Source organism: Pelophylax lessonae, assembly GCF_965119305.1.
Source record: "Pelophylax lessonae genome assembly, chromosome: 4".
NCBI classification, from domain to species: Eukaryota; Metazoa; Chordata; class Amphibia; order Anura; family Ranidae; genus Pelophylax; species Pelophylax lessonae.
The window spans coordinates 610,567,706-610,586,838 of record NC_138771.1 but is presented as its reverse complement, the minus strand read 5'-3'; the positions used below and the strand labels follow the sequence as shown (position 1 = coordinate 610,586,838).

Sequence of the window (19,133 nt, the reverse complement as noted above, 5' to 3'; positions counted from 1 at the left end):
AGTATGTAAGGAGTCATGCCAAGTGCGCCTAGTAAAGGTGTATCCCAATGTAACTCTTTAATAATGATCATATCATTCAGATTGCAGGTATGACACAATCCAGCATTTTCTGCATTGATTCATTAGACCCAACATAATAAGAAAAATTGATAAGATTTGTATTTCTGTAATTGTGTGCATTCATTGTATCTCACATGTATATATCTTGTTATAGTCTTCTTTTTCAAATCCCTGAAGAAGCGAAACCGGCCGGAATTTAAACTTGCATTCAAGTCATGTATGATTCCATGGATTCCATGCTCTTTATAAAGTAAAACGTTTTTTCTGTATAAATAAAATAAATGTTTTCACATGTTGTATCTAAATCCTTCTTTAGGGCTTATTTTCCCCTTTTTCTTTTTGATTAAGTGAGTGCCTTAGTCCCACATCCTAGACTTCTCTATATTTCAATATTTACACAGGGATGTTGGTACTCTCCTAATAAAATTACAGCTCCTTCCACCACCTCTTAAATCTTTGGGTCTCCTCTCCTCTCTCTCTGGATCTCCTCTACTCTTTGGATCTCCTTTCCTCTCTCTCTGGATCTCCTCTCCTTTCTGGGTTTCATCTCCTCTCTCTCTGGATCTCCTCTACTCTTTGGATCTCCTCTCCTCTCTGGGTCTCCTCTCCTCTCTCTCTGGATCTCCTCTCCTCTTTGGATCTCATCTCCTCTCTCTGGATCTCCTCTCTGGGTCTACTCTCCTCTCTCTGGATCTCCTCTCCTCTCTCTCTGGATCTCCTCTACTCTTTGGATCTCCTCTCCTCCCTGGGTCTCCTCTCCTCTCTCTCTGGATCTCCTCTACTCTTTGGATCTCCTCTCTCTCTCTGGATCTCCTCTACTCTTTGGATCTCCTCTCTTCTCTGGGTCTCCTCTCTCTCTGGATCTCCTCTCCTCTTTGGATCTCATCTCCTCTTTCTGGATCTCCTCTACACTTTGGATCTACTCTCCTCTCTCTCTGGATCTCCTCTCCTCTCTCTCTGGATCTCCTCTACTCTTTGGATCTCCTCTCTCTGGGTCTCCTCTACTCTCTCTCTGGATCTCCTCTCCTCTCTCTCTGGGTCTCCTCTCCTCTTTGGGTCTCCTCTCCTCTCTCTCTGGATCTCCTCTACTGTTTGGATCTCCTCTCCTTTCTGGGTTTCATCTCCTCTCTCTCTGGATCTCCTCTACTCTTTGGATCTCCTCTCTCTCTGGATCTCCTCTACTCTTTGGATCTCCTCTCTTCTCTGGGTCTCCTCTCCTCTCTCTCTGGATCTCCTCTCCTCTTTGGATCTCATCTCCTCTTTCTGGATCTCCTCTACACTTTGGATCTACTCTCCTCTCTCTCTGGATCTCCTCTCCTCTCTCTCTCTGGATCTCCTCTACTCTTTGGATCTCCTCTCTCTGGGTCTCCTCTACTCTCTCTCTGGATCTCCTCTCCTCTCTCTCTGGGTCTCCTCTCCTCTTTGGGTCTCCTCTCCTCTCTCTCTGGATCTCCTCTACTGTTTGGATCTCCTCTCCTTTCTGGGTTTCATCTCCTCTCTCTCTGGATATCCTCTACTCTTTGGATCTCCTCTCTGGGTCTCCTCTCCTCTCTCTCTGGGTCTCCTCTCTCTGGATCTCCTCTCTCTGGATATCCTCTACTCTTTGGATCTCCTCTCCTCTCTGGGTCTCCTCTCCTCTCTGGGTCTCCTCTCCTCTCTCTGGATCTCCTCTACACTTTGGATCTACTCTCCTCTCTCTGGGTCTCCTCTCCTCTCTGGGTCTCCTCTCTCTCTCTCTCTCTGGGTCTCCTCTCCTCTTTCCAGATCCCTTCTCTGGTTCTCCTCTCCGGGTCCCTTCTATGGGTCTCCTCTCTGGGTCTCTTCTAGTAAATCATTACTATGAAATAATGAGAATAAAAGTATAATAATGGTGACCCCCCCGGGGTGGGGGTGGTATGTGTGCAGCGGTGGGAGTGAGACTGTGATTGGGGCTCAGCAGTTGGAGAGCTCCGCAGTGCGGTCGGGCGGTCTTCCTATCCTCATAGAGCAGAGGGTGAAGTCGGTGCGGGCGGGCCCGGCACACAGACTCCTCTCTCCATACACGGAGTGCAGGCATTACTACAGCTGCGTGCAGAGAGGAGGAGGGGCCCCTGGGGGCCACAGGGCTCCCCCCCCCCCCCCAATCATCTCCCAGCATGGAGGGGCCCCGGGACCCCGACACCGAGAGGAGACACTCCGACCTCTTCCGACTGCTGGACTCCAACCAGGACGGACATGTGGACATCTCCGAGCTCCGAGCCGGGCTGGAGGCCCTGGGGGTGCGGGGAGGAGAGGAGACCGGCAAGGTGGGTACTGCCAGCACTGGGGGAGGGGGGCACTGGTAAGGTGGGTACTCCCAGAGCTCCTCCACCCGGCACTGATATCCCTCACTTAGCACTGACTGGATACCCCTGGTACTGATATCCTACACCCAGCACTGATATATATCCTACACTCCACATTGTTATCCTATGCGTGCCCCCTTTCATTGCAGAATGACCAGCGTGCCCCCTTTCAATGCAGAGTGACCAGCGTGCCCCCTTTCAATGCAGAGTGACCAGCGTTCCCCCTTTCAATGCAGAGTGACTAGCGTGCCCCCTTTCAATGCACAGTGACCAGCGTGCCCCCTTTCAATGCAGAATGACCAGCGTGCCCCCTTTCAATGCACAGTGACCAGCGTTCCCCCTTTCAACGCAGAATGACCAGCGTGCCCCCTTTCAATGCAGAATGACCAGCGTGCCCCCTTTCAATGCACAGTGACCAGCGTGCCCCCTTTCAATGCAGAGTGACCAGCGTGCCCCCTTTCAATGCAGAATGACCAGCGTGCCCCCTTTCAATGCACAGTGACCAGCGTTCCCCCTTTCAACGCAGAATGACCAGCGTGCCCCCTTTCAATGCAGAATGACCAGCGTGCCCCCTTTCAATGCACAGTGACCAGCGTTCCCCCTTTCAATGCAGAGTGACCAGCGTGCCCCCTTTCAATGCACAGTGACCAGCGTGCCCCCTTTCAATGCACAGTGACCAGCGTGCCCCCTTTCAATGCAGAGTGACCAGCGTGCCCCCTTTCAATGCAGAATGACCAGCGTGCCCCCTTTCAATGCACAGTGACCAGCGTTCCCCCTTTCAACGCAGAATGACCAGCGTGCCCCCTTTCAATGCAGAGTGACCAGCGTGCCCCCTTTCAATGCAGAGTGACCAGCGTGCCCCCTTTCAATGCAGAATGACTAGCGTGCCCCCTTTCAATGCAGAGTGACCAGCGTGCCCCCTTTCAATGCAGAGTGACCAGCGTGCCCCCTTTCAATGCAGAGTGACCAGCGTGCCCCCTTTCAATGCAGAGTGACCAGCGTGCCCCCTTTCAATGCAGAATGACTAGCGTGCCCCCTTTCAATGCAGAGTGACCAGCGTGCCCCCTTTCAATGCAGAGTGACCAGCGTGCCCCCTTTCAATGCAGAGTGACCAGCGTGCCCCCTTTCAATGCAGAGTGACCAGCGTGCCCCCTTTCAATGCAGAGTGACCAGCGTGCCCCCTTTCAATGCAGAGTGACCAGCGTGCCCCCTTTCGATGCAGAGAACAGCGTTCGGTGTGCCCCCTTTCGATGCAGAGATCATCATTTGTGCCCCCTTTCGATGCAGAGATCATCATTTGTGCCCCCTTTCGATGCAGAGATCATCATTTGTGCCCCCTTTCGATGCAGAGATCATCATTTGTGCCCCCTTTCAATGCAGAGATCATCATTTGTGCCCCCTTTCAATGCAGAGATCATCATTTGTGCCCCCTTTCAATGCAGAGATCATCATTTGTGCCCCCTTTCAATGCAGAGATCATCATTTGTGCCCCCTTTCAATGCAGAGATCATCATTTGTGCCCCCTGTCAATGCAGAGATCATCATTTGTGCCCCCTTTCAATGCAGAGATCATCATTTGTGCCCCCTTTCAATGCAGAGATCATCATTTGTGCCCCCTTTCAATGCAGAGATCATCATTTGTGCCCCCTTTCAATGCAGAGATCATCATTCGTGCCCCCTTTCAATGCAGAGACCAGCATGCTGTGTGCCCCCTTCAATGCAGAGATCATCATTCGTGCCCCCTTCAATGCAGAGATCATCATTCGTGCCCCCTTCAATGCAGAGACCATCGTGCCCCCTTCAATGCAGAGTGAACAGCGTGCCAACTTGCCAAGCCCCCCAAACCAGTGCACTTGACTTACCTGTTGTAGCGGCGGCTTCTCTTCAGTCCACGCGTCTCCTCGAGTCCTCTCGCGTCCCGCCTCCTCCTCGGCCAATGGCATAGGAGGAGGAGGATCCGTGGGACAATAGTGAATTTTCATTCGCTATTGTCACACAGTGGATGGGCAGAGCAGTGCGCCCCGGGTCCACCCTTTCCTACTAGAGCCAAATTGTAATAGGCGGGGAGTCGGGGACTGTCTGGGAGGCGGCGGCCTGGAGGAGAAAGGGGTGACGTCACTGGTTGCTAGACGTAAGCGGCTCTAGCCTAGCAACCAGTGCAGTGTGTGGGCTCCGCTCCGGTCGCCTCCCTGCAGAGAGAGAGAGCGCCGACAGAGGACAGAGAGAGCAGCAGAGCGGTCAGCGGATCAGGAGGATGATATACAGATGGTCAAACTCACAAGGCGCTTCTGCGAATTTGCAAAGATTTAGTAACCGGTTCTGTGGAACCGGTGCGAACCGGCTGAATCCCACCACTGCCCTCCACCCGTCACTGATATGTCCCCCTCCTCCCGTCTCTGATATATCCCCCTCCACCCGTCACTGATATGTCCCCCTCCCGTCTCTGATATGTCCCCCTCCACCCATCACTGATATGTCCCCCTCCACCCGTCACTGATATATCCCCCTCCACCCGTCACTGATATATCCCCTCCACCCGTCACTGACATATCCCCCTCCACCCGTCACTGACATATCCCCCTCCACCCGTCACTGATATATCCCCCTCCACCCGTCACTGACATATCCCCCTCCACCCGTCACTGATATATCCCCCTCCACCCGTCACTGATATATCCCCCTCCACCCGTCACTGATATATCCCCCTCCACCCGTCACTGATATATCCCCTCCACCCAGAGAAGGCACAATACCCCCCCCCCACCCCCCACTCCCCTCTACTAACACATATCACCCCCCTCTACTGACACATATCACACCCCCCAACCCCCCTCTACTGACACATATGACACACCCCCAACCCCCCTCTACTGACACATATCACACCCCCCCAACCCCCCTCTACTGACACATATCACACACCCACCCCCCTCTACTGACACATATCACACCCCCAACCCCACTCTACTGACACATATCACACACCCCCAACCCCCCTCTACTGACACATATCACACCCCCCCAACCCCCCTCTACTGACACATATCACCCCCCCAAACCCCCTCTACTGACATATATCACACCCCCAACCCCCTCTACTGACACATATCACACCCCCAACCTCCCTCTACTGACAAATATCACCCCCCAACCCCCCTCTACTGACAAATATCACCCCCCAACCCCCCTTCTACTCTCACATATCACACCCCATTCACTTCTACTGACAAATATCACCCCCCCTCTACTGACACATATCACCCCCCCCCTCTACTGACACATATCACACACCCCCAACCCCCCTCTACTGACACATATCACCCCACCCCCCTCTACTGACACATATCACAGAGGAAGGAGGGTTTCTCAGCATTAGCACATATTGATAAGATTATTTACATAGGGCTGAAGTGATTATCTACCATTGATAAGAGCGGACATTCCCTTTGAGTAAACAAAGGATCACTTCCCTGAATTCCACCTCCTGCTTAGAGATGCACTCAGACAGCGGTATATACCGAGCCGTGCAATGCATACAAAGTGAATGGGTTCAAACTACACTGCAAAGAATCGCATAGAACGCATGACAGTAAAAAACCTTCAGCCTTTACAAAGGGGAAGCTCAGCTTATTTGCCCCCCCCCCCCCCCTCCACTGCCACATTTGGCACCTTTCGGGGGTAGCAGATACCTATCAAAACCAGGTAACCGCTCCCACTTCCACTTCCAAGGATTTTTTATTTATTTCTATTTCAGAATTGTCGCTGTTTCTTTGTTTTTTAGCGCAAAATATAAAAATCGCACAGTTGATCAAATACGACCGTGCAATTGTCAGTTAAACTAACGCAGTGCCGAATCGCAAAAAATTGCTTTTTTTTATTTTTTTGGTTAAGGAAATCATGCCCCGCCCACTCACTAACACCCACTCCTTTCCTTGCTGTGTAAATGTAATGTTGATGTGGACAGCTAGGGGGCGCTGCATTAATGGCCAGCATTATCTACACACTGCGGTCGCAGACACTGTGCTGTCAATGGAGGGAAATGCCGGTGATTTCTTTTGCTGGCCATACACCTGCCAAAAAATCGTTCAAAAATCTGTCATTTGGTCCAATCGTCCATTTATCGTCCAGTTAATGGGCACAAATAGAAAATTGTTTTTAACTTTTCAGAGCCGAAAAATCGAAGGAACAGTTTTGAAAATCTGCCGGCCGATTGATAAAACGAACGATCGATAAATTGAAAGGTTAATGTGTTGCTCGGCCGACCTGTTTGCACTCGGTATATGTGACAAAATGAATTCATTTAAGTCCATTGAACGATTTATCGTTGGAAATTCGGTCATTACATGATGGCACGATCGTCTGCTCTCAGGCCCGAGTGTTCGTTTTTTCGAATATGAGTTTGCCCGATATTTTGGCAGGTGTATGGCCAGTATAATAGAAAGCAGTGGAATTCCCAAAAAATAAACGGCTTTCACATGATATGGGGTTTTGGGAATATCGGGGTGTTTATGGATCGGCTTCACTCATCATCTCTCTCTTTCTGTGTTCAGGAGATCCTGCGAGTCGGGGACGTGGATCAGGATGGGCAGCTGAGCTTCGAGGAGTTCACCCGATACTTGGTGGAGAGGGAGAAACGTCTGCTCATCATGTTCAACAGCTTGGACAGCAACAGCGATGGTATAATATATATATATATATATAAACACATCCGTAATTCTAGGCGCCCCCCGGATCCTCATACACACACGTACAGAGGGAGAGGGATAGCCCGGAGCGGGGGTGGGGGTGTACCGGAAATACATTTTTTTCTTTTACTGTAGTGGTCCTTAAAGCTAGACCCCCTCATACCACTGACTTTATATTACATATAACATATTATATTATATGTTCACTCCCTAACATTTACCTTCATAACATGTTTACTGTACGGAGCCGTAGTCACTTCTCCTATTTATGGTTACAAGGGGTCACATTTACTTACTACTTTTAGTTCCCTTTTCCATGCAAGATTACAGCTAGGCTCATCTATTCACACAATGCAGTTCATAGTAGGGGGCCTCACTTACATTTGCGGCTGAAAAAAGGCAGCTGGGGCGCCATTTTACCCCTCTCCCCACTGAACTCACAGCTGCAAGTTAACCCCTTCATGCCTATGGGTAAAACAAATCGAAATGCCTAAGCACAATTTTGGAAGTTTGACACATGTTAATGAAACTACATATCATCACAATGAGTGCCGGTTCACACTGAAGCGGCACGACTTCGGGGGCGACCTGTGAAGTCGCGTGCACCGCGACTTCGGCGCGACTTGCAGGGACTTCACATAATGGAAGTCTATGCAGGTCGCTCCAGGTCGCCCCGAAGTAGTACAGGACCCTTTTTCTAAGTCAGAGCGACTTGTGTCGCTCCTATTAGAACGCGTCCTGTACTACACAATGGACTGCGACTTGTCAGGCTGACAAGTCGCCTGACAAGTCGCGGCAATGTGAATGGGCTCTTACATGCTGCATCCAGGTTGTTTTATTTATTTATTTCTGCCTCCCCCCCCCCCCCCTTGTCTGCAGCACCACAGGTTGTTTTTTTTTTTTGTTTTTTTCCAGGACAAATTGGGCTTTTTTTGTTGGAAAATGGTAACCGATATCTTCTGATTTTTTTTTTTTTTTTAATTATTATTTTTTTATTATTTTATTTATTTTATTATTATTTTTTATTATTTATATCTTTTGATTTATTTATTTTTTTTTATATTGAAGGTAAAACTAGCCCAAAAAAGTAAAAATTAAAAAAAAAACGTTTGTAACCACTTCTGGACCGGAAAGGTTTTACCCCCTTATGCTGGATACACACTATACAACTTTTGTTGGTAGATTTCCTTTAGATTTACCCTCAACTATGTAGTGCAAGAGCCTGCCTGATTGCTTACAATTAGAAAGTATTTAGGTCTGACCTCATATTATATGGTTTTGGTAAGTCTGAAGGAAAAAATCTAAAGAAAATTGTATAGTGTGTATCCAGCTTTAATGACTAGGACATTTTTTGCGATTCGGCACTGCGTTACTTTAATAGACAATTGCGCGGTCGTGCGATGCTGTACCCAAACGAAAATGACGTCCTTTTTTTCCCACAAACAGAGCTTTCTTTTGGTGGTATTTGATCACCTGTGCAATTTTATTTTATTTATTTATTTTTTTGCGCTATAAACAAAAAAAGAGCTACAATTCTGAAAAAATAACAATATTTTTCACATTTTTTTTTATAGGAAATTCTCAAAAAAAAATTCTCAAAAATCGTAATAAGCGTATTTTGATTGGTTTGCGCAAAAGTTATTGCGTTTACTAACTACGGGAAAGATTTATGTAATTTTTTGTTTTTTAACTACCGTAGTAATGGCGGGGATCTGCGATTTTTTTTTTTTTTTTTTTTTTTTTTTTTTTTTTTTGCGGGACTGCGACATTGCGGCGGACAGATCGGACCCCTGACTGACATTATTGACACTTTTTGGGGTACCAGTGACATTACTACAGTAATCAGTGCTATACATATGCACTATTACTGTAATAATGACACTGGCAGGGAAGGGGTTAACTTTATTGGTGATCAAGGGGTTAAGTGTGTCCCTAGGGGTGTGCTTCTAACTGTGGGGGGGCCTTGGCTTGGGTGTGGCTTGTGATGTAATCACAGAGACATATGATCCTATATAGCAAGATAACATAGCCTCTGTGATTACTTTAGTGAGAATGACAGACAGCTGTGTTTACATCGGCCGTCTGTCCTTCTCTCACTGCAGAGGGAGATCGCGAGTTGCCGGCGGCCATCGGAGCCACTGGGCACACGCGCTGGCTCCCCAGGGAACAAGTAGGGGCGGGAGCGTGCCTCCGGCGGCGCACGCTCGCCCCCCCACAGGCGCCTGAGCGACCGGCGTAGCCCTACATCACTTTGACCAGCAGCAGCAGAGTGCCGCAGTAAATGTACGGTGGGTGGGGTGGAAGTGGTTAATATTGAAGGTAAAACTGGCCCAAAAAAGTAAAAAAAAAAACAAAACTTTTTTAACCACTTCTGGACTGGAAAGGTTTTACCCCCTTAATGACTAGGACATTTTTTTGCAATTCGGTACTTCATTACTTTAACGAAAAATTGCGCTGTCGTGCGACGCTGTACCCAAATAAAATTGGTGTCCTTTTTTTTTCCCCACAAATAGCGCTTTCTTTTGGCGGTATTTGATCACCTGTGCGTTTTTTTTTGTTTTTTTTTGTTTTTTTTTGTTTTTGCGCTATAAACCAAAATAGATTGACAATTTTGAAAAACAAAAAAAAACAATATTCTTCACTTTCTGCTGTATAACATTCCCAATAATAAAAAGATGCCGAAATCCAAATTTTTTTTATCATTTTAGGCCAATTTGTTCTCTGCTACATATTTTTGGTAAAAAAAATCCCAATAAGCGTATTTTGATTGGTTTGCACAAAAGTTATTGTGTCTACAAACTAGGGTAAAGATTTATGTCATTTTTATTTATTTTCTACTAGTAATGGCGGCGATCTGCGATTTTTAGTGGGACTGCGACATTGCGGTGGACAGATCGGACTCCTGACATTTCTGACACTTTTGGGGGTACCAGTGACATTACTACAGTAATCAATGCTAAAAATATACACTGTTACTGTAATAATGACACTGGCAGGGAAGGGGTTAACACAAGGGTAATTAAAGGGTTAAGTGTGAGCCTAGGGAGTGTTTTCTAACTGTATGGGGGGAGGGACTTGTGGAATCAACACAGAGACCTGTGATCCTAAATAGAAGGATCACAGGCGCTCTGTGATCATTCCAGAGAGAACAACGGTCTCTGTGTTTACAACAGCTGACCGTCGTTCTCCCTCAGTGGGGAGCGATTGTGGGTGCCCGGTGGCAATTGCGGTCGCTGGTCCTGTGAATCGGCTTCCCCGCTTCAAGGAGCACTCCTGTATGTACCCATACGTCGGTTCACGCAGCCGAGCCAGTCTGCCGCAGTATATCTGCGGTAGGCGGTCGGCAAGTGGTTAAAAAAAAATCTAGCTTTTTTTTTTTTTTTATGCAATTATCATAATTTACCACCAAAGAACAACCCAAAACAAATTCCCCTGCTCCTGATGATTGCAGCGATACCACATATGTGTACATTAGTAGTTGTTTGAACCCGTTGTGTGTGTGTGTGTATATATATATATATATACACACATATATACATTTTGATTTTTTTTTTTAGTAGCCCTGGGGGGCTTTGGTAAAATTTATCAAGGGTCTAAACACCCCCTTGATGTCTTTTGAGACAGAGAAAGGGACCCAGGACAGAGATTTCCCAGTGCTCTGTGCTGAGCGGCTTCCTTTTCATTCACAAACAGAAGCATAGTAAATAGTTCACTATGATTCAGTTATGAATGAACACAGTGAGTGATTGGCACCGATCACTCGCTGTGTTCAGAGAGGAAGGGGACAGTAAATGACATATTTAACGGGCCCCTTTCCCGCTCTCCATCCAGAAACCTCCCCCCCCTGTGTGCCCTCAGCAGCAGCCCGCAGGAGAGGAGGGAAGTCCGGGCAGAAGGTGGAATCTGTATCGCATGGATGATTAGGGTGTGCCCAGGCACATCTGGAACACCCCATGCGCACAACTATGACTGCAATGCGTGTCTTTAGGCAGGTGTGTTAGGGTGCTATTCAGACTGAATGACATAAGGCACTAATTGTTACCATGAATAGATGGCGTGCATGGGCTATTAGATCTAGGGCAGTGATGACCAAACCTGGCACCCCAGATGTTTTGGAACTACATTTCCCATGATGCTCAATTACATTGCAGAGTGCATAGAGATCATGGGAAATGTAGTTCCAAAATATCTGGGGTGCCAAGGTTCCCCATCGCTGATCTAGGCTAATAAAGTACATCAATCCCCATATGCTTTTATTATTATTATTATTATTATTGATAGACATGGAGCCCCCACCTGCCATGGCGTGGTACAAAGTCAATTATACAAACCAGGATGAGTAGTATAGACAATAGATGAGACATTTGGATGGCACATACAGTATATTTCTATGGGTGTAGAGCTGTTATTGCTGCAAATCATCGGTAGTGTACAAGGCTGAGAAGCTCTTGTGTGACCGTCCTGTGCGGCAGGAAATAATTAATTCTGGGAATTGTGCCCCAGCTGCTGGGATTTCAGTTTCCCACGACGGCGATTATCTGATGAGGTTGTTTTCTGTAAAGGGAGACGGTTCCGAGTGAGAAACCCCCTGTGGTCAGTGTGCAGGGGAAAAGCTGCTGGAGCTGCACCCGCTGTACCTAACGCTGACTGGTACACTGATTTCAGGATCCCCAGTGCCCTCCGAATTTCAGATATGGATATTCATTAAGCTAGACAAAAGGTCTTCAAACTTTTTAAACAAATGGCCAGTTTACTGTCCTATAGACTTTAGGGAGGCCGGATTGTGGCCTGCAATGTCCCTGACCCAGCATCAGTGAGAATAAACATGGCCTCAGGGGTGGTGGTCAGTAGGAGGAGGAATAGTGCCCCATCATTGGTGTCAGTGGCAGCAATAGTGGCCCATCATTGTTATCAGTGGGAGGAATAGTGCCCCATTATTGGTGTCAGGGGGAGGAATAGTGCCACATTATTGGAGTCAGTGGAATTGTGTCCCATCATTGCTGTGAATGGGAGGAATAGTGCCACATTATTGGGGTCAGTGGAAGGAATAGCGTCCCACCATTGGTATTGATAGAAGGAATAGTGCCCCATCATTGGTGTGAGTGGGAGGAATGGTGCCCCATTATTGGTGTGAGTGGGAGGAATGGTGCCCCATTATTGGTGTTAGTGGAATTGTGCCCCATCATTGGTGTGAGTGAGAGGAATAATGCCCCATTATTGGGGGTCAGTGGGAGGAATGGTGCCCCATTATTGGTGTTAGTGGAATTGTGTCCCATCATTGATGTGAGTGGGAGGAATAATGCCCCATTATTGGGGGTCAGTGGGAGGAATGGTGCCCCATCGTTGGTGTCAGTGGGAGGAATAATGCCCCATCATTGGGGGTCAGTGGGAGGAATGGTGCCCCATCATTGGTGTCAGTGGGAGGAATAGTGATTCATTATTGATGAGTGGGAGGAATAGTGCCCCATCATTGGTGTCAGTGGAATTGTGTCCCATCATTGCTGTGAATGGGAGGAATAGTGGCCCATTATTGGTGTCAGTGGGAGGAATGGTGCCCCATTACTGGTGTGAGTCGAATGAGTAGCGCCCCACAATTGGTATTGATGGAAGGAATAGTACCCCATTTTTGGTGTCATTGGGAGGAATAGTACCCCTATCGCTGGTTTCAGTGGCAGCAATAGTGCCCCATCATTAATATTAGCGGGAGGAATAGTGCTCCATCATTGGTGTCAGTAGAAGAAATTATGTACCACTGTTGGTGTCAGTGGGAGAAAAAGTGCCTCAAATCGTCGGGAAAGGGTCGAATAAGGGCTAGCAAAGGACCACAGTTTAGAGACCACTGAGCTAGACCAATATAAGCATGCAAAAAAACAAAATCATTTTATGGAGTTCCCCTTTAAAGACACTGCCCATTGAGATAAAAGCATTACGTGTTGTTGTGGCATGGTTCCATTGGCATTTGGCAGTGGTACTCCCCACTGTTTTGCTTTGCTATGATGTGTACAGCCCAGAGCAGCTGCATACTCTTCTTTAGGTTGGTGTTTTGGGGTCGGGGGCTTAACAGCTGCTCAGCCTCCGGTTTTTAGCGCCCCCTGCTGGCTTGTGTGAATAATACTGAGTTAACATAGGAAACAAAATGCTGCACAATGCAAGATGCCTGTGTACATTTTTACACCCTAACAGGGGCAGAGACCTCCAGCAGCGGGGGGGGGGGGGGGGGGGGGGTGTAAATATCAAAATACATTTTATATCAAAGAAATATTAATTTGCTTTTTTTTTTGCACCCTTCCAGGTCGCATCGACGTGTCTGAGATACAGCAATGTTTTCAGAGCCTTGGCGTCCATATCACACCAGACCAGGCCCACAAAATCCTGCTAAGGTGAGAGAATGGAGATTCCATAGCTCAGGTTCCCCTGTAGTATATTATGTTTTATTTAGGATCATTTCAACCAATCACAAAACTCTGATCAGGAATCCATAAGGATAGCCCTTCCTCTGTTTTTGTTTTGGGATGGTTAATTTGGCAGAAAGGCTAACAATCCACACCTGATTTCAGCCTGCTGTGACCCAAGGTGACATCACTTCTTTTTTTCTTTTTTTTTTCCTCTCTCTCTTTTTTTCCCCACAAATTGAGCTTTCTTTTGGTGGTATTTGATCACCTGTGCGATTTTTTATTGTTTGCTCAATAAAAATAATGCAACGATTCTGAAAAAAAAAAAAAAGGACAGCGACGTCGCGGCGGACAGATCGGACCCCTAACTGAAATTTTTGAGAGTTTTGGGGGACCAGTGACATTACTACAGTAATCAGTGCTAAAAATATGAGCTGTTACTGTAATAATGACACTGGCAGGGAAGGAGATAACCCAGTGGTGATCAAAGGTTTAAGTGTGAGCCTAGGGGAGTGTTTTCTAACTGTGTGGGGGATAGGTTTGTGAAAAGACCATAGAGACTTGTGATCCTATATAGGAGGAACACAGGGGCTCTGTGATCATTCCAGAGAGGGTCAGCTGTGTTTATAATAGCTGACCGTCATTCTCTCTCAAAGGGAAGTGATCGCGGGTGCTGCCGGTCCCGTGGATCAGCATCCCCGCCGCCTAGCGGGGGTGGGAGTGTGCCGCCAGGTGAGGTGCGCTCGCCCCCAGGAGTGCTCCCGTGAACCGCCATACAGGTACGGCGATTCGCGCAGCTGAGCGGCGGCCGTTCGGCAAGTGGTTAATAAACACCAAAAACAACTGGCGCACCTCTTTACCCTACAATGGGGGTCACCTCAATAAGGCAAAACAAATGTGGTAAAGTAAAGCATGCGATTAAATCAATTTTGAAAGTTCAATTCACTAAAAATTTAGCGTTAAATAATGAATGCAGTATTTTATCGATTGTTCGGTAACGACCAGATTTTCTCGTGGTAATTTATCGCACGTGTCGTGGTTAAGGGTTGCTTAAGGTAATTTCCTTATAATAATTTACTTTATAACATGCTTGGTTTTTTCTTTTGCAACAAGCAGTTTTTGAATCCAACGTTTTTTTACAGTAATTTGTATTGGAAGGCAGAATTACCTCCTCCAATCTCCCCTGAAGATTGATAATCCAAGCTCCTTTACCAGCACCATCATGCCATACATTCATTAACCACTTAAGCCCTGGAAGATTTTACCCCCTTCCTGACCAGGGGGTTTTTTGCGATTTTTTTTTTTTTTTTACTGCGTGACTTTAACGGACAATTGCGCGGTCGTGCGACGCTGTACCTAAACAAATTTGACGTCCTTTTTTTCCCACAAACAGAGCTTTCTTTTGGTGGTATTTGATCACCTGTGTGATTTTTTTTTTTTTTTGATCATGCGCTATAAATAAAAAAAGAGCGTCAATTTTGCAAAAATAACAATATTTTTCACATTTTTTTTTTTTATATGAAATTCCCCCAAAAAAATGTAAAAATCAAAAATGTTTTTAACATTTTAGGCCAATTTGTTTTATGCTACATATGTTTGGTAAAAAAAAAATCTCAAAAAGCGTATTTTGATTGGTTTGCACAAAAGTTATCGTGTTTACTAACAAAGGGAAAGATTTTTGTCATTTTTGGTGGTTTTTTTTTTTAACGAGTAATGGCAGAGATCTGCGATTTTTTTTTTTTTTTTTTTTTTTTTTTGCGGGACTGCGACATTGCAGCGGACAGATCGGACCCTTGACTGACATTTTTGACACTTTTGGGGTTACCAGTGACATTACTGCAGTAATCAGTGCTATACATATGCACTGTTACTGCAAAAATGACACTGGCAGGGAAGCGGTTAACTGTATTGGAGAGGGAGGGGTTAAGTGTGTCCTAGGGGCGTGTTTCTAACTGTCATTGGACATGGCTACTGGTGTAAAAACAGAGATCAACGGTCCTACATAGTAGAACCGTATGATCAGTGTTTCTACACAGGGGAGAATGACAGGTGGCTTTTTTACACTAGCTGCCTGACTTTCTCCCTTCCCGGCGAACGATCACGAGTGACCGGTGAACATCGGGTCCGCCGGTCACCCGCACTGACTTGTTAGGGAACGAGCCGGGGCGGGCGCGCGCTCACCTGCTATTGGCTCACAAGCCACTGACAGGCTAGTGACGTGTATATATACGTCACTTTGCCTGGCCGGGGCTGACCGCTGCATTATATGTACTTGCGGCGGTCGGCAACCGGTTAAAATGTGTTGTTTTTTGTAAATGTACGGTCTACTAGAGCTGCTGAAAGTGCGCTTTACTAGATTGTTCTGTTTTTGGCACAATTCTGTGCTGCTGCCTATGTTTATATGGTGAAAACTAAATAAAACTTCACTATATTTTTAACATTTCTATTTATTTTTCATGTTCCTATCCAAGTTTAACTTGTTGTCATGGTGAATATAACTAAATATTACAGTGGCCACTTCAAAAACTTCTAGCTGGAGTAATTGTAATGGTTGACATACTCCATTGTTGCACTTTCTGTAGGTAGAATTAGACCCCTCTCCGAGGATAGTATTGCACCCCTTTCTGTAGGTGGAATTAGACCCCTCTCCGAGGATAGTATTGCACCCCTTTCTGTGGGTAGAATTAGACCCCTCTCCGAGGATAGTATTGCACCCCTTTCTGTAGGTAGAATTAGACCCCTCTCCGAGGATAGTATTGCACCCCTTTCTGTGGGTGGGATTAGACCCCTCTCCGAGGATAGTATTGCACCCCTTTCTGTGGGTGGAATTAGACCCCTCTCCTAGGATAGTATTGCACCCCTTTCTGTGGGTGGGATTAGACTCCTCTCCTAGGATAGTATTGCACCCCTTTCTGTAGGTGGAATTAGACCCCTCTCCGAGGATAGTATTGCACCCCTTTCTGTGGGTGGAATTAGACCCCTCTCCTAGGATAGTATTGCACCCCTTTCTGTGGGTGGGATTAGACTCCTCTCCTAGGATAGTATTGCACCCCTTTCTGTAGGTGGAATTAGACCCCTCTCCGAGGATAGTATTGCACCCCTTTCTGTGGGTGGAATTAGACCCCTCTCCTAGGATAGTATTGCACCCCTTTCTGTGGGTGGAATTAGACTCCTCTCCTAGGATAGTATTGCACCCCTTTCTGTAGGTGGAATTAGACCCCTCTCCGAGGATAGTATTGCATCCCTTTCTGTAGGTGGAATTAGACCCCTCTCCAAGGATAGTATTGCACCCCTTTCTGTAGGTGGAATTAGACCCCTCTCCGAGGATAGTATTGCACCCCTTTCTGTGGGTGGAATTAGACCCCTCTCCGAGGATAGTATTGCACCCCTTTCTGTGGGTGGAATTAGACTCCTCTCCTAGGATAGTATTGCACCCCTTTCTGTAGGTGGAATTAGACCCCTCTCCTAGGATAGTATTGCACTCCTTTCTGTAGGTGGAATTAGACTCCTCTCCTAGGATAGTATTGCACCCCTTTCTGTAGGTGGAATTAGACCCCTCTCCGAGGATAGTATTGCACCCCTTTCTGTAGGTGGAATTAGACTCCTCTCCTAGGATAGTATTGCACCCCTTTCTGTAGGTGGAATTAGACCCCTCTCCGAGGATAGTATTGCACCCCTTTCTGTGGGTGGAATAAGACCCCTCTCCGAGGATAGTATTGCACCCCTTTCTGTAGGTGGAATTAGACCCCTCTCTTAGGATAGTATTGCACCCCTTTCTGTGGGTGGAATTAGACCCCTCTCCGAGGATAGTATTGCACCCCTTTCTGTAGGTGGAATTAGACCCCTCTCCGAGGATAGTATTGCACCTCTTTCTGTAGGTGGAATTGGACCCCTCTCCGAGGATAGTATTGCACCCCTTTCTGTAGGTGGAATTAGACCCCTCTCCTAGGATAGTATTGCACCCTTTTCTGTAGGTGGAATTAGACCCCTCTCCGAGGATAGTATTGCACCCCTTTCTGTAGGTGGAATTAGACCCCTCTCTGAGGATAGTATTGCACCCCTTTCTGTAGGTGGAATTAGACCCCTCTCCTAGGATAGTATTGCACCATTTTCTGTAGGTGGAATTAGACCCCTCTCCGAGGATAGTATTGCACCCCTTTCTGTGGGTGGAATTAGACCCCTCTCCTAGGATAGTATTGCACCCCTTTCTGTAGGTGGAATTAGACCCCTCTCCGAGGATAGTATTGCACCCCTTTCTGTGGGTGGAATTAGACCCCTCTCCGAGGATAGTATTGCACCCCTTTCTGTAGGTGGAATTAGACCCCTCTTCGTGGATAGTATTGCACCCCTTTCTGTGGGTGGAATTAGACCCCTCTCCGAGGATAGTATTGCACCCCTTTCTGTAGGTGGAATAAGATCCCTCTCCCAGGATAGTATTGCACCCCTTTCTGTAGGTGGAATTAGACCCGTCTCCGAGGATAGTATTGCACCCCTTTCTGTAGGTGGAATTAGACCCCTCTCCTAGGATAGTATTGCATCCCTGTCTGTAAATGGAATTGGACCCCTCTCTGAGGATAGTATTGCACCCCTTTCTGTGGGTGGAATTAGACTCCTCTCCGAGGATAGTATTGCACCCCTTTCTGTAGGTGGAATTAGACCCCTCTCCTATGATAGTATTGCACCCCTTTCTGTGGGTGGAATTAGACCCCTCTCCTAGGATAGTATTGCATCCCTGTCTGTAAATGGAATTGGAGCCCTCTCTGAGGATAGTATTGCACCCCTTTCTGTGGGTGGAATTAGACCCCTCTCCGAGGATATTATTGCACCCTTTTCTGTGGGTGGAATTAGACCCCTCTCCGAGGATAGTATTGCACCCCTTTCTGTGGGTAGAATTAGACCCCTCTCCGAGGATAGTATTGCACCCCTTTCTGTGGGTAGAATTAGACCCCTCTCCGAGGATAGTATTGCACCCCTTTCTGTTGGTAGAATTAGACCCCTCTCCGAGGATAGTATTGCACCCCTTTCTGTGGGTGGAATTAGACCCCTCTCCGAGGATAGTATTGCACCCCTTTCTGTGGGTAGAATTAGACCCCTCTCCAAGGATAGTATTGCACCCTTTTCTGTAGGTGGGAGTAGACCCCTCTCCGAGGATAGTATTGCATCCCTGTCTGTAAATGGAATGATACCCTTTCCTGTGGGTCTTCTGTGGGTGGAATTACTCTCTCGGTGGGTGGAATGCCCCTTTCTGAGGGTTTGAATTGGCCCCTTTTTCTGGTACCGCACTGGTTACTGCCACCAAAAGGGTGGTGTTAAATACAGCATCTTTTTTTTTTTTCAGTTCCTATTTTGTTTGTGAATTGGACTTAACAGAATACGGCACGATTTTGTGCAATAGTTACCTACAATTTTTTTTTTTTTGTTCGTTTTTACCGCAAACTCTTTTTTTTTTTTTTTAATAAATTGGACTTTACCGCATGTAATTAATGCAAATGAATAAGATGATACCCTTACTGCATGTGGTAAAGCTTAGTGAATTTTCCCCAATGTAATCCTACACATATGATGACCAAAAGCATAGCAGACACAAAAACTCCACACTGGTGGTTATTATAGTTTTAGGCTATGTGCACACAGATTCTGGATGTAACACGCGCCTGCCTGGTGCTGGTACT

At 46.8% G+C, this 19,133-nt stretch overlaps 1 protein-coding gene across 1 annotated transcript in view; it reads left to right on the top strand.

Moving 5' to 3' along the window:
- Positions 1-2,141: 2,141 nt before the first annotated feature.
- The window catches only part of LOC309552829 (mitochondrial adenyl nucleotide antiporter SLC25A23-like), a gene marked incomplete at its 3' end in the record, with an annotated part of 46,698 nt that continues 29,706 nt past the window's right edge, over positions 2,142-19,133 (top strand). The window contains 3 exon segments of the mRNA XM_082253739.1: positions 2,142-2,345; positions 6,935-7,061; positions 13,362-13,449. Of these exon segments, the coding sequence (XP_082109865.1) occupies positions 2,196-2,345; positions 6,935-7,061; positions 13,362-13,449 (365 nt within the window). The 5' untranslated portion in view covers positions 2,142-2,195.